The 16,224-nt window shown below is 42.3% G+C and overlaps 1 protein-coding gene across 4 annotated transcripts in view; it reads right to left on the reverse strand.

The window, feature by feature from the left end:
- The window catches only part of DPP6 (dipeptidyl peptidase like 6), a 544,817-nt gene that overhangs the window by 163,311 nt on the left and 365,282 nt on the right, over positions 1-16,224 (reverse strand). For all 4 annotated transcript variants that reach the window (XM_063415978.1, XM_063415995.1, XM_063416003.1 and 1 more), the window contains exon 2: positions 6,185-6,299. In XM_063415978.1, the coding sequence (XP_063272048.1) occupies positions 6,185-6,299 (115 nt within the window). The remainder of the gene's footprint in view (positions 1-6,184; positions 6,300-16,224) is intronic.

A 16,224-nucleotide genomic window follows, 5' to 3' on the forward strand; every position in this document is an offset into this window, starting at 1 on the left:
GATGACAGAAATATACCTCTGAATAGTGTTTTGTTCCACTAAGAGGTGTTTCAGAACAAACTTCCACTTTTACCAAATAAAATTATATTCTTCAATGTTCATATTTTTCCCTAGTCTGGCTGAGATTTCATCCACACTGTGGCTTCCAAATACCAGAATCCATTAATACAAATCCTCAGCCAAATCCCTCTGTGTGACAGCGTTATGCCAAGTTTTTCTGCAAAATTTTATTTATTAAAATGGAAAACAGAGGTGACAAGGACCCCAGGAAATCATTCCAATTAATTTCACCGTGGCAGGTCCCCAGAACTGGATACCCAGGCAGGTCAGGTTGGGCAGGAGCCCACACACTGCCCCAGGCTTGTGCCTTTTCCAGGAGATGCTTCCCAAATGCCCTCTGGAGAAACACAGGCACCCTCTTCCCCCCAGAGGGCAAAAGGACAGGCACATGCAAACCTCTGTGCTCTGTGGAGATTTGGGAAGGAGAAGGGTGGGAAGCCCTTCCTATTCCTCTTTTTTGTGCTGGATGGGGACAGCCAGTTTGGGAGCTGCACCAAGCCTGCCCCTCCACAGCCCTCCAGCTCCTCAGCAGGAAGAGAGAGGGGCAGCACCTGGGCTTGGCACACTTAGGAGCCTCTCTAAGGGATGAGGTGAGATTCCCTTCCTGTCCCCTGCCTTGGGCTCTAAGAGCTGCAAAAGGTCCTCTGCTGGACCATGGACTACATTCATCTCAGCCACAGAGCTGGGGAGGAAACAAATAAACTAAATAATAAATCCATCAATGAATTTCAGTAACACAAAAAAAACCAACTTACTGACCCCTCCTCTAACAGACAGGTAGGTCAGAGGGCTTATTAAGAACATCTGCTCCATTCCTCTGGCCCTAATGGAGACATTTATGGAGGAAGAAATGCAATTGTGGGATCTCAGGCAACCCACTCTGCCCTGAGCAGCAGATTCTTGGTGTGCCTCAGGGTGTTTAAACCAGCTGGTGGACAGGTTGGGTTGTCCACACCCAACTGCAGGGACCTGGGGGCCTTTTTGGGCTTATGGAAGGACAGGATTAAGCAAGGGCTTTTTGGGTTTTTTTTTGCATTCCCATCCCCCAGGCCAGCAGATCCAGGTGGCAGCAGGGCTGCCATGCGAGTGGCACAGGGACTTGAGGTCTGAGTGCCACATCACAAACCTCAGCATCCCAACATCACAGCCTCGTGCTGGGAGAACCAAGCAGGAACTGTGTCTGTGTTGGGTTTGATCCAACCCTGAGGCATGGCAGGAGCCCTGTTTTTAGGTCCATCTGCCTGCTCTTCACCCTTGCAGTCAGTGCCCCCAAAAAAACCCAGGCTGGGCTGACATCACACTGCTCTCCATAGCACAGAACAAACAAAGATCCTCCACAACTCCAGAAAACTCCAACAAAAAGGGGCAAGGAGCTGACCTCACCACCTGTTTTGCTTCTTCTCTTCCAAGTTTTTCTCAACTCCAGCCATGCTCAGAGGCTGCTGGATAGGTCAGAAAGCTGCAGCCACCTTAGGGTGCCCACCCTTCTTTCCATCAGCCCTGGTGCTCAGCCGCAGGCTGGTGTCAGGTGCTTTCTCACACACCTCCTGGCCTGTTGTGCTTTGCATGTGAGGGACAGGGTCTCATCTCTCTGTGGCCAGCACACCAGGAGCTCCACTCCCACCTCAGCATGCCTGCTTGGGCCCTGGGCAGACCTAACCCCTCTATTCCCCCAGATGAGCTCTCTGTACCCAAAAGGCAGTGGCCAGACAAGGCAAACAGGCAGCCTTTCCCCTTCTGTAATATTCCACCTGTTTGTAAAGGTGTAAAATACACATTTATATATAACTGTGGTTAACAAATTGCTCTCCTGCACAGCTGGTCAAAGGATGGTGCCTTGCTCTGAGTATCACAAGAGCTACAAATCTTTCTAGGCAATGCTTTGACTGTCAGCCAGCATGCTGTGAATTAATGCTATGCAATGACTAGCTCAGTACCACTTCTGAGAAATGTTTCTTATGGATTTTGCAAAAATTTTAATATGGATTAGGGTGTACTTTCTTTTTTTTTTTTTTTTTCAGATAAAAGGTCAAATTTGAAAGAAGCAAATGTGATGTACATCTCCAGAAAGCTTTAAATACCAGGAACAGATGTATGAGAAATCAGCCTCTTCCTAATGGAATTTGGGAAGGCCTTATTTTACTCAAAATTTTGTAGGACTGGGCCTTCTTTTCATCTTTACTCAGTGTGTCTGTGCCTGGGCAGGCTTTTAGAATGTTCTACATGTGTTTATATAAATACACAAACAATGGAATGGGACCTGCACAGGTGCCACATGCTGTGACAAGTGCAGAGCTGCCAATTAGGAAAGCCTCAGGACAACACTGCTATAATTTGTATAAATAGCTTAACATTTTTCAAAGGTGGGTGAAATGGCAGGACTCACACACCGTGAAATTGGAGAAGCTCAGCAGAGGCAATGGTATGTGGGTGGTGTCCTACAGAGTCATTAAATACAAACTTCCACCAACTACTGCTTCTTTTGAGAAGGTTGTTCTGGAACATCCAAGGATATACAAATCATAGAAATGTTGAGGTGATTTTAGGATTTTATAAAATAAGAAGTATTAACTAGTGATAGAGCACTGCCACTGTAATTACAGTGCCTGCTGAATGCCAAGTCCACTGCTCCCAGTTTTTGTGCTAATCTTGGAGTAGGGTGAGTGACCTGCCCCTGAGAAACCCAAACCAGAAGGGATTTCATTCCTTCTCAGTCCAGAGCTAAAACTTTTAAAGGTTTGGGCCAATTTGAAAAATAATCTGGAAGAGACATACAAATCCTCATTTTCCCCAATTGTTAAATACCTTAATCATTGTCTGCCCTGCCAAGCAAATCTTTCCCACTTTACCTGTTGTTCTTGACTTTGAAGGAGACCACCTGAGAGGATACCCAAGCTCTCCCAGCACTAGACCAAGTTATGGGTTCAGGTAAACACTTTTCTTTTTCTGAGCATGATTGTATGCCTGCATGCTGCACTCTACCCCATATATGTCCAAAATTACTGTCTGGAATCAGGCATTAAATGATATTCAGCACTGGTTTTAAAGCATCTCTGTATTTCATGCCTTGGTACAACACTGCAAAACTGGTCTTCAAACCAGCACCAAAATACTGAGAGATAAAAGTCTTCCAGACAGAAGAGGACTGAGATAGACAGGGGAGAGTAAGGATTCAGAGGTAAAATGAAAAAGGTTATTTGTACTGGTGTGACAGCATCAGGCTGGGCTCCAACAATGTAATTAGAAGGAAGAATTAAAAACATTTGAATATCCTCAAGTACTTTGCCTAACCCATGCCAGACTGCATCACCCCCTTTGAGGCTTTTGCACTGAAGAGGGCTTTGTTTGGTTGTTTTGTTTGTTTCCTGATGTTTCCATACTTGCCATACTTGGCAGCTCTCCCTGAACAACCAAAAAACTGCTCCACCTCCTTCCTTCACTGTGCTCCTTCCCCTTTCTCATCTCTTGTTCACATATCCATCACTTAATTTTCAGTTTGACTACCAAAAGGTAAACCTTTCTTCTTCCAGAGAACTATTTCATGGCAGAGAACTGCAGACTCTGCCTCTCCTTTTGGACAGGCTTCTCCACCTTCCCTACTCCTACCTTGCTGGGACATGCTCTGCCCAGCTGGGATTAGCAATGGGATATTTTCACATTTGTCAGACCAGTCTCAGAGTCCCACTCAGTCCATGAAATGAGTCCCCTGTTCCCTTCTGTCACAGCCCAACCTTGTAGCAAGTTCCAGGGCCAGCGACTTAGAAGAAGACTGAACTCAGCAGCTGCCAAGCCACAGCAGCAACCTGAGCTCTGTAATTTACCTTGGCAAAGTCTCACCACGAAGCACTTTGGATCCATAATAAAAACAGGAGCAGTACTCAGCTCAGGGTTTTTGTATGTTCATGTGGGACACAATTCTGAAACATCAGCAGGGGAAAAAAAACAACCCAAGCCCAGCCTACCAGCAGATCAGGTAATTAGAAATCTCAGAAAACATGAATGGAAATTTTAGCACAGAAAATGACTTTGCATATTCCTAAGTTTTAAGCATGGAGACCCTCTCAACACTGTTATCTGGAGGTGTTGCTGGGTTCATAACAAAAGCTGTCTGATTTATTTGTGTGCATTTGTGTGCACACACACCCCAAAGGGAGAGTGTTTTTGTGCATGCATATGAAAGATAGATATAAAAAACTACACTTCTGACTTTTATTTATAACTGAATGTGAGTATTTCAAGAAGGAGGACTCTGGGAGCTACAGGCCTGTCAGTGACATTTCAGTGCCTGGTAAAGTTATGGAGAAGTTTATTCTGGGGGGTATTGAAAAACACCTACATGAGAATTCAGTCATTGGTCACAGCCAGAAAAGCCTCCTGAGAGCAGAGTCCTGCTTATCAAACCTGATTTCATGTCATGACAGGGTAACCCACATTGTCAATCAAGGGAAGCCAGTGGGTTTAATATTTTTGGATTTTGATGTCAGTGACAGCCCTGGTCCCATCTAGGCAGTGCTTCAGCTTCAAGAGAATTTGTTGAGGCTCATGGGTATGGACTAAGTAATCTAGGCCTTCATGTACCTCTTTGAAAAGTTTGTGCTTCTGCAAAACTGCAGGCAACCTTCTCATACCTAATAATCTGTGCCTGATGTGAGTGTAGTCCACACACCATGCCCCTAAACATCTCAGAGATGAACAGCCCTGTCCAAAGATGCTGAATCTGAACATCACCAAAATTAATTTAATAAATGATCTTTAATTAAGTTTAACCCTAATTAATTTAATTACATAATTATTCCAGCATGACCACGTGGTACTTAAATTTGTATTGAAAACTTCAGGATAACATGGAATAAACTGAATATGTCATGACAATAAATAACTAAAAAAATTATGTGCTGATTGTTCCACTCATTTTCAAATTATCTCAGTGCACTCCTGTATTTCTTGGTTTGTCATTGTCTCCAGTTCCTCACACAGCAGGACTGTGGGATAAGAATTTTGTCAGGGAAGATGGCCTAGACCTGCTGGACTGCATGCATTTTGCATGTAATGAGCTGGAAATTTTGGCCCCACAACTTCTGTCTCATTTTTCCACTTCACTGCCCTGTGCTCTTCCACTTCCTGAAGTTTGATTGCTGTCTTCCCTCATTCTCCTGCTCAGCTCTGTGCTCTCTGTCCTGCTGCTCCCTAAATTGTACCACTCACATGTATTCATCCAAGAGGGAGTCCCTGTTCTTCTCCTCTACATCCCTAAGCAGGGGACCTTTGCCTCCCCCTGTGTTTTGTAGCTCCTCACCCTTTCTGACACTGAGTTATTTTTTCTGTCTTGTCTCTCATTTTGTTTGTCTTTTCATATTCAGTTCACAATCTTGTCAGTGCTGCGAAGGAGCTTTATTCCTACTCCCTAAGTAGGCATGGAAATTTACAGGGCTGTATAAATACATAATAATCAATAATCATAATGACACCACATTAAAATTCAAGCCTACAACCTCAGCAGCTTCTGTAAGAGAAGTAATTTACAGAGGTTACATGCACTGAACTTTGCTGAAACTTGGTAAGGGGATTAACTTAAAGAATTCCTTATTGGGAAGTTACTAATTATTTGCTGTGGATAAATACTATCTGGTATATCATTATGTGGAATTGCTTTGTAAACACTGTGGTCTGAACTAAAATTCAATCCAGCTGAATGGGATGGGATTTAGGTGCCAAGGCATAGGCATCTAATGCCATTTCCAATAGTCCAGGGAATGACACTCAGCTGGTAAATACTGCTCCATGTGGACATGAATTTCAGGAGTTCCTGTGCCCTCCCTCACTGCCCTGTGTGGGCTCCTCTCCCATCCTGACACATCTAAAATTACATTCCCCATCCCTGTTTAGGCAATCAAGCTCCAGGCTTGTCCCCTCAGGTCAGCAGTCCTGACCTCTGAACTGAAATGTAAAACTCTAAAACAATCTACTGAAGAATAGCCTTGAACTGGGCATCACATTGAGATAAAGTGAGGAAGGAGGATTCCTTTGATGTTGGCTTTGCAGTTAGTTTGCAATCCCTTTACTCCTGGAAGTGTAAAATTACAGGAGAAAAACAGCCTGGAAGTGAGTTAAAGGTTATAAATACCTGGTGTCAGGAGTATGACAGAGGTGACAATCAGCGAGCAGATAACGAGAATAACAAGTAAGGCAATTGCAATTCCTTTCCAGTTTCTTTGAGGAGGATTACTCCCCACCAGCTCCTAGAAACATCAAAAGAAGATGAACATTTAGAAAAGGGCACTTAGACAAGGAAACAAGCACAGAATCCAGACAGCAATGCATGTCTGCAGGACTGCACCCTGCGGCCACGGTGGGTGACGCCCTTGAGCCAAACACAGTTCACGCTGCTATAATTCATGGTGGCATTAACTGAACTCATCCCAAATAATTACACAGTGAATAAATGCAATGCACCCACAGGTGGCTCAGCAGTGGAAGCCACATTCCCCATTACCTCCTGGCACATGGATACCCCTATCCCAGCACTCATCCAAACTCACTCATCAACGCTGATTTCCTACCAACCCTCATTAAGTCTGGGAATGAGGAGCTTTACAGTAACCTTCAAGAGACTTTTATAGTAAGATGTCAGAGAAGCATACAGGAAGATAAATTATTCACAGGGGCATGCATGGAGATAAAATCAATAAGGATCTCCCTCTGGTGAACCTTCCTGCCTTCCCAGAAAACATGACATCTCCTCAGGGCACGCTGCGTGCACTCCTGGGTTGGTAGGTCTAAGGAATTGAAGACAGGCTTCTTGTCTAGCATAAACATTAAATTTAATCACACTCTTAAAACTCCAGAATAAAGCTCCATCACCAGTCACTGATTAGCTCTGACTGCACTGTGGTTGCACCATATGTTGTGCCTATGATGTGTACAGCAGCCCTGCTCTCAGGACTGAGGTTTTTATGAAGTGCTGTGTTGGCATTCGCAAGATCTTAAAAATTTATTGCACTTTCATGCCTTTTGCTGGATTCCTCTTAGCATTTTGCACCATATGTGATTGCATGAATGCATTGGAGCACCCACAGGAACTGTATGAAATATCAGTGCACTCTGCTTTTCTGGGAGGCTGAATTCACTCAAGGGATCTGGTCTTACAGCCAGAACAACCCTGGATGCTCCTCCTCCTTGTGAAACTCATCTATTTAAGGAGGTTTTTTGCCTCATTTCCTTTACTGTGAGGGATGGTGTGTCTAAAACAGAGCTGCTGGTATTTATTTAAAAGACTATTTTTTTTCCACTTTAAATTTTTTATGAAAACAAAAAGCTTTCTAGTAGACTAAGTTATTCAGAGTTTGCTTATGTCTGTTTCCTATAGACAGCAATGAGACTGGAAGAGGGAAGTCAGGCAAGCCTCACAGTTTTGTTTTCAGAAGATGCTGGGAAATATTTTTTGACCTTTCCCCAGAATTCATTTTACAGAAAAGTTAATGTCTAGACTCATTTTCTATATGTTTGGGGATCTAGCTGCTACGAAAGCTATAAATCTGCAATGGAAAGCCACATTTGAGGCATTAAACACCTGATGCACTCCATCATTTATTCTAATTCTGGAAAAACAGGAGGCTTCTCCTCCTTCTGGCAAAGAGAGGTAGAGGTAAGCACACCCTCCCCTCCTTTTCTCCCCCTTGTGTGTACTTGGATTTCTATTTTAAATGTAAGATAATTAGAAGCAACAAATTTCTAGTTTACTATCATTACTGGAGAAAAATTTCAGAAGTAGGTCAAGAGCTTTGAGAAATATAATTTTGGCAACAAGCAAGCAGAATAAATACTTCCATTTATACAGATTCTTTACCCTAAATATGAATAAAAATGTTAATCAATTTAGTCTTCTAACAGCATTTTTAGGAAACTGTTATGGTCTCCAATTTTCAGGTGATACAAAAAGGCACAAAAGACAGTCTGTGGCTTTCCAAGGGAAGGAAACTTATAAATAAGCCAGGGAAATAATGTAGGGCTTCTCAGTAAGTGGGAGAAATATTCTTTCTTTCACAACAGGGTATAGGGGGGTCTAGAGAGAAACAGAACTGTGGAGAAGCAGGTGAGAAACCCAGCCAAGCCCTCAGGGTGTCTTGGGACAGAGGTGACACTGACAGTGGTACAGAACTGAGGCAACAGGCACAGCCCTGAAGATAAACTAACAACACTCTCATCACAAATGGTCAGAAGTTTTAAAACTGAAGAAAAAATTAGCTCATGGACTTGAATAACATCTGCAAACCCAGCTGCAGTTCAAGAGCTTAATAACACCTTGCATTAAGTGTGATTTCCCATCCATGAGTCCCAGTGTGATAGAAATGCACACACGTACTTGAGGGTTCAGGACAGCTGTACTTGCACTGAATCCATTATCTAGTCAATCCCATTAATTCTCCAGGCGTTCAATCAATATTTGAGCAAAATCTCAACAACAAAAAGACTGTGAATTTCTAGTGAATTAAGAGGAGGACAACTATTCATAAGCAAAATATTGGGGTTTAATATACTGCAAGGAAGTAGAAAAGAACATTTTTGCTTTCTTTTCAAAATTCCATCAGGAAATTTCCCCTGGTAAAAAGCAAGGAGACACAAATGACTTTTCAAAGAAAGACAAACAGCTTTATTCAGCACAGGTTCGGGAAGCTGCTCTTTTGCTCTCAGTCATTTGAAGTCTCTTTTGATAGAATCACTTACAGCAAAACTGCAGACACATCACACCTTATTCATGACAGCACTGCCAACTCAGATTATTCCTGCCTGTACTTCTGCTGATTCCAGAGGGACATTGCTGTGTCACTGGGACCATCTTTTACCTCCAGGGGATTACAGCCCTGCCAACCTGTGACACCCCCTGCCCTTGGCAGCAAACCCCAGCCCTTCACTGGGATTTCCCAGCATCAGGCATCAGCTGCCTGTTCACACTGCCCAGGGGAGCCTCTGTGATTGGGACTGAAGCCAGGAAGGTGTTGAACTCAGCCCTGGGCTGGTGCTGATTCCAGCACAGAAATTACATTCCTGAAGTGGCAGCCCAAAGGGTGCATCCCCAGCACAGAGCCCAAAGCTGGAATTTCCCTGTTCCTGACAGACCCAGCTTCCAGAGATAAACATGGAGACCTAAACTGACCAACAAGCAGATACCCTTTGTGTTAATCCTAAAGATACCACTTTTGGGTTTCATGCTGTGACACAAAGGGAAATAAACCAAGCACCTACAGTTTCTACTCTGATGAAAGACAACACTGAAGTCACTCATCAGTAAGAACCACCTCCTCTTTGCCTCACATGAAGCACTAACACAACATCCTCATGACCTCTGCAAGCAAACTAAAGCCCTTCAGCCTGGTTTTCTTCTTCTTTTCCTTTTCTGCTTGTTTTTCACCTCTTTCTTCCTATTACATGAAAACGAAATTGATTTTGGATTCAGAAAGTAAACCAGATGTTTCCACAGGTTTTTTTACATAGCCACACTTTATTGATGCTGCATATTAAAAAGTGCAAATGCTATCATTTACATCTTCATTCGTGATTGAAAAACGTTGCTAGCCACCTGTGAAGTTGATTTTGGAGCCAATAATCTAGACATCTACAGTATTTTAAGACTCTAAAATACAGATCTACAGTGACATATTTTCCTGCCTGTGAAAGAATCACTGTGTTGACATGTTATTGATGAAGGCTGGATGTGCTCCAACCCAAGATGCTGTCAACAAAATTATTTCTGGCATGTTGATTTGAAACCTGCCAAAAGCCTGCCAGCACAGTGGTCATATTACAGTAATATAAAACAACTTCTTAAAACAACTCATCAAGCACAACTTCTGTTTTCTTTTTTAATAACCATGTCTATATGGCTAAGGACAATATAGACATCACTTGTCAAGTATAGTTATTATTTAATAAAACTTATACTGGACAAAATATTTGAAGTATCAGCAGTGAGAAAGTCATGGTTGGCCTCTTAGTCTTTTTCAACATAGAGCTGCCACTTCTGTGCAATAACAATAAATCCCAGGTGTGTTGTATGAAATATATATATTCCAGATACAGGTGCTGTATTTGGAGGGTCCTTGCAGATGCAGGTGACACTGGGCAAGGAGACTGAGCTCTATGCTCAGTTACACTGGTGTAATTCTGAAGCAAAAGACAAAAGAAAGTCCAAGAAATTAATGCTATGAAATAAAAGCAGGTGCAAGATGTTTTGTTGCCCTCAGAGGTGTCAGGATGGGGATTTATAGCAGTAATTTTGTAGTTTCCATACTCGCTACTTTTGCAAGCTCTGTTTCTTGCTTCTTTTTGATTTATTTCTAATTTTTGACTTTAAATATTACACTTATAAAGACAGCAAGGAAAAAAAATCTTCTAATAAGCTTGTTAACACTCTTAATTGAAAGATGTGTATTATGTCTTTCACTTATGCCTAGCTCTGATGAAAGGTATCTCTGACAACTCAGCTTATCAAGTCCAGAACATGGCATAGAGTAAAAAGCTATGGGAACACTGTTGTCCAAGACAAAAACTCCAGTGAAGTTCAGTGGAAAAATAATCTTGCTGCTAATTAGTTCTTTATAATACAAAATTGCAGCAAATTATACCTGCTGAATAGTACAACAAATGAGCTGAGGAGTGGGTAACCCATACAGTTATTAGATTATTAACCTTATGTTGCAAAAAAAGGAGCACTAATTGCAATGATAATGGCAGTAAACTAGATGAATTGCAGTGGTTACAGCAGGAGGTTCCTGGTTATTCTGCTGATTGATACTGCATTTCTGTCTCATCACAATCCTCCTGCCTGGATCCTCCACTGCTCCCCTGCCTTAAACCTAGGATGGTTCTTCATGGGCAGGAATCATTTTTAATATCCTGCCTGGCACAGAGGAAACCTCAGTTGCTACAGCATTTATGAAGTATCATAACACAGATAAACAATAATAAGTATGTAACTGCATCATTCCCACCTCTGGAGTCAAACTGAGTTACTTTTGCTTGGGGATATTTTATTTATTTTCTTTCCTTTCCTTCTTCTCCCTAGTCTCCTCCCTCCCCTCTGCTGCTGCAGGACCTCCCTGAGCTGTGCTCCACTGGAGTGTGATGCTGAATAAAAACCAGTTTGCAGACAGACACAGAGCCTGAGCCCCAGGCTACAGCAAACTCAGTTGTTCAGGTGCTAAAGGTGACACTTCAGAGTGAGAGGAATAAAAACTTGCTCTGTTTCTACAAATGACGCATGGCATGTACGTGGGCTTTCCTGCAAAACCCCAACAGAAATAAGAGGGATAAATCCATCTGCCTGTTGTGGCGATGAAAGACAACTATGTTATGTTTTTCTTCATCTTCTGTTGATGTTTTTACTAATAGGGAGCAATGACTGCAGTAACAGTGAACATCTTTGCTGCCTACTCCCCAGCACTGTGAGACAAACCTTTTACCCCGCACACAATGCAGCACATTCTGCTGCCCTGCATTTCTGGGAGGCTTTTATGAGTGCCCTAAAGCCCTTCTGTTTGCTTCCATCTCCTCCCACCATTATCTGCAAAGTGCACACAGGCAAATGTTCAGAGGCTGGGCACCACTGGTGTGTTTGAAAGTGAGTGAGGAAAAGGCTGTACCCAGAACAGCTCCCCAGAATGTCAAACCTTGCGTGTTTTATGCTTTGGTAGAGCTTTCAGTCTTACGTGTTTGCATGACAAAGCCAACAGGAGAAAATGAATGCCATCTGCATCCCACACACCTAAGTGTAGCTTTAACAGATGAGAAGCCTTCCACAGTTCAGAGCAGAAGGCTCAGAGCAGATCCTCAGTTAGCATTGACTGACACAGACCATTGGCTCCACTGGAGCCCAGCCAGTCTGTGCCAGCCACAGATGAAACCCGGTGCTGTTACTGAGTTAAAAGAAAAATAAATCTGTAAAAAGATTTCAATACAGTAATATCTGGATTTCCTAGCTGTTCTGGATTGCAGAATTGGGTATTTAATAACTTCCCATCATTTTTATAGGCATTATGATGAAATGGTTTTGGATCACCTCCAGACCCTGCAGTACTAGAAGATTAATTTAGCATCTCTGTGTTTTGAGCTGGCATTTCACATGACTTTTGTGCTCAAGCAGAGTAACCACACTGCAACACCCTCCTACACCCTTACAACACAGGTATATAAGCACCACCGCCATATGAAACATTCCAAATTGTTCCTAGTGCTCAGGGGCAGAGTGACTCCATGGACCTTTCAAAATTAACTAGAAACTTGGAACCTGGACTCTGAAATCCTGCCAGAAGCCTGTTCTCAAGGTGACAAAATTCAAGCTGCAAACACCATCTGGACCTGTTGCACCACGAGTGGTTCCAGCCAAAGGCAGAGTCATGTTCTGACCACAGCCAGGAGAAAGGAGATGGCAATACTGTACCTGTGTATGGCACAGGACACATGTGACTACAGATGCTTTTAGCCAAGAACTGTGCTGGCCTTGATTTAATGTCATTTTTCTATCTCCTTCACATTCCCCCATTAGTTTGGTTCATTCTGGTGCTGTAACCCAGATGTTTTTATAGCACCTGGCACGGTGGGACTGTGAATCCTCTCAGGGGCCCTTAGCTGCTACTGTAATTCAAGTCATAATTAAAGATCCATTCCCAATACTGACAGAGACCATAAAACTAACAGCATTTCTTTGATTTTATTTCAGTGTTTGATATAAGCACACACATTTACCCGCTAAAATGGGAGTAAATCATCTCCTGGAGTGAAATATCTGCCACAGCACCAGGAAAACTTGGTTTGATGCTTAGGATTTTATTCCAGAGGAGCCTGTGTGTTCTCCAAATGCATGAAAAGCCTCAGTGCCATAGATTACATCAGTGATCCCAGGATTCTCTATGCCACAGCACTTGCCTAGCTCCAGCTTTTCCTCTACTGTGCTCTGACAGCCTGACTCCCTCAAACCAAGCCACAACACACACAAGCCCTGGGAGAGTTCATACCCGTGCAGAAAGCATCTGCAAAGAGTGGTCTAGCCAAGCATGCCAGGATGGCATCTCCCTGCTCTATTTCTTGAGGAATTATGATCTCAAGAAACAGGAAAATAAGCTTTCCTGAAAGATTTGAGAGCTTGGCAAAACAACCTCTCAGCTTTTTTATCTCTTCTAATTCTAACAAAATGGCATTCTCCTTCCATTTGTAAAAAGGTAACTGCAATTTTTAGTGAAACTGTATTTCAGTAAAAAAAAAAAAAATCGTTCAATTGATCACTCTGAACACCAAAAAAGAATTTGTGATAAGGGAAAGAGTGAGGTGTTTAATCCCCCTAGACAGAAAGACAGCATTAAAAATTTTGTTCAACATTATATTTTATAAATTCCTAGGCTTTTTTATAATTTAGTTTATAAATATTTTGTTTCTAATGGTACAGGAAGGAATACATGAGGCAAACAAAGTTTAATTCCTAAATAATTTGCTTGGGACCAATGTGAGGAAGAGCAATGAAGACACCAGGGTTCAAGGTCAGTGTGCTGCAGAAACTGTGGGAAGAGGAATATAAAATCCATATGTGGAGCAGGGAGGGAGGAGAAAATGCATTTTACACAACTTATTTTCACACAACAGTCATTTACAGTTTTTAAAAAGACAAATTGTTTCATGCACAGATGTTTCAAAGACAATACAATTGCACAATTAATCATTGTATTAATATTTATATGAAAATGATACTTATAATTTTACCTTTAAGGGATAATTTTACCTTTGATTTTCTGCTGTTTCTAGGATCAAGTTATTTTTGTTATGTAGCTCTCTAATGTTGCAGTATTTAGCCAAGGTTTTAAATAAAATTATGGAAAAAATATTCTTCTCTGATAGAAAATTTAACTGAGTCAAACAATGGAAAAAGAACATGTAAGTGTGGGCCTGCATTTTACACAATTCTTTTAGATGAAAACCCCGTTAGAGGCTGTGAGAGTAGGAGCCAGTATGGAGGCTCTTCTCTCCCAGCTAAGTGGTTTTTTCCCCAGTCTGTACAGCCCAGAGGATTTGCTTGGTCTCTGTCCCCTTCACCTCATCATGAAAATTTCATTCCTGGTTGCACAAGTAAATGCAAACCCTAATAAACCTAATAAACCCTAATAAATTCACCCAAAATCTGTTCTCTTGTCCCAAGGGTGATTGGCTGAGTGCTCCCCTCACCCAAGTGCCAAACCCTCCAATGCTGGAGTGCAGCACAACCCCACCACAACTTCTTTAGCAAAACAGTCCTTGCCCACTCTGCACCAGCCTTTTCTGCAGCATTCCTGTGACAGTCCTGCTGTAATGGGCCAAACCCACCCCTGGGAGCACCCTGACAAACCACAGAAATTATCTCCTGTGCTTGCACCCCTCCACCAGGTCACTTCATCATAGAAATGCAGCCCTAAACTCCAGCAGCATCCCAAACCAAAAACCTCAGGATTAGTCCCCAACTCCTCCCCAAAGTTGTGTAATTCTTACACTTAAGGAAAAAAGTTTGCTTCAGTCCACCCAGAAAGAAGAGAAAGGGACACAGCAGCAAAAGAATAGATATTTTTTATATATTTTTATAATGCTGACTATTTCTTTCTGGCTAGCAACAACCTGTGCTGACACCCATGGGCACCACTTGGATGATGAGGCAGGAGGCAGAGTCCACAGGCTGTGAAATTGTCCCCAAAGCAGCTGGGAGACATCTCTATTCTCCCAGTGGGAATTGCTAGGGCATTTCTCAGATACTCTTGAACCAGAAACCCCTTCATGGATATCCTGATTTGATGTTCACAAAGTTGTGGGGTTGTTTTTTTGTTTGGTTTGGTTTGGGTGGGGGTTTTTGTTTGTTTGTTTTTGTTTTTTTGGTTGTTGTTGTTGTTGTTGTTGTTGTTGTTGTTGTTTTGTTTTGTTTTGTTTTGTTTTGTTTTGTTTTGTTTTGGTTTGGTTTGGTTTGGTTTGGTTTGGTTTGGTTTGGTTTGGTTTGGTTTGGTTTGGTTTGGTTTGGTTTGGTTTTGGGGGGGATTTTTTTAACTTTTAATTTCCCCAAGCCTTTGTCCAGCACTCTCTTAGGACAAGTGTGGTTTGAGGAATTCCTGCTCTTTGAAGGGTGCTCGGGCTGTTGGCATGAGATGCCAGCAGCTGGCTCAGCACCGATGCTGCTGTCAGGAGCAGCAGCTCCAAGGTCTCCAAAGGTTTGCCAGTCTCATGCTTGGTCTCCTTTAATTGATTTGTGTTTTTGCTGGGGTTCTCACAGCACACTACAATGCTTTACAAAGCCGTTTATTTTAATTTTCAAAACTTTCTGCATGACAGGAAACACAACCAACAAACATTAAGTCATTTTTCCTCGGGAAAGCAAGATGCCAAATTTCCCATACTGAGTTTTGTTAACTGTGCTACAACACCACAGCAACGTGACTCCTTGTATAGAAAGAACACTGTTGTTGCTCATTTTTCATTTCATTTCATTTACTTCAGTAAGTAAACTACAGGATGAAACGGAAATATCCACAATCCCACTCAAAAAAGAAATTAAATAAAAAGAAACAAAACATATTGAGACACAAATTGCGATTTTTTTTTTCCTCTTGATGATCTTTTATCATTTTACAGGGGTCACCAGCAGTAAAACTAGTGCATTATCATGATAATTTCTAATCTGTCTGAACAATTGCTGTTGCCATCTCAGGAGCACTGACAAAATCACCTCTTCTCCTGAGCCATGCAGGTGGTTTATTCAAAAATGCAGGGAAATTATATTGAAATAAACATGCTGTAAGATTTGAGAAGAGGAAAATCACTCATGCAGACTCAATGACTTATTTATGACAGGTTCATTGTGTCCCATGGAAAAATGTCCCAGAGATGGTAAGGAAAAAGTGTCTGAGAAAGAAGTTTCTTCTCCACACCTCACCAACCTGTTATTCTCACAAGAAGCAGGGTTTGGGTTCTGAAACCGAAGGGTTTATCAAACCCAGCAGGCAGAGCCACGGCCACATTTCCCTACAGAGCTCAGCAGAGCTTCAGATCAATTTGTGAGCTAAACACACATTACAGAGGCCCTCTGTCTTCATCTCCCTGTCCCTCTCACTCATTTGGCAACACCTAAAGACGTCCTGATCTTGTGATGCTGCAGTGAGCCCC

Source organism: Prinia subflava, chromosome 1 (genome assembly GCF_021018805.1).
Source record: "Prinia subflava isolate CZ2003 ecotype Zambia chromosome 1, Cam_Psub_1.2, whole genome shotgun sequence".
In the NCBI taxonomy this organism is placed as follows: Eukaryota; Metazoa; Chordata; class Aves; order Passeriformes; family Cisticolidae; genus Prinia; species Prinia subflava.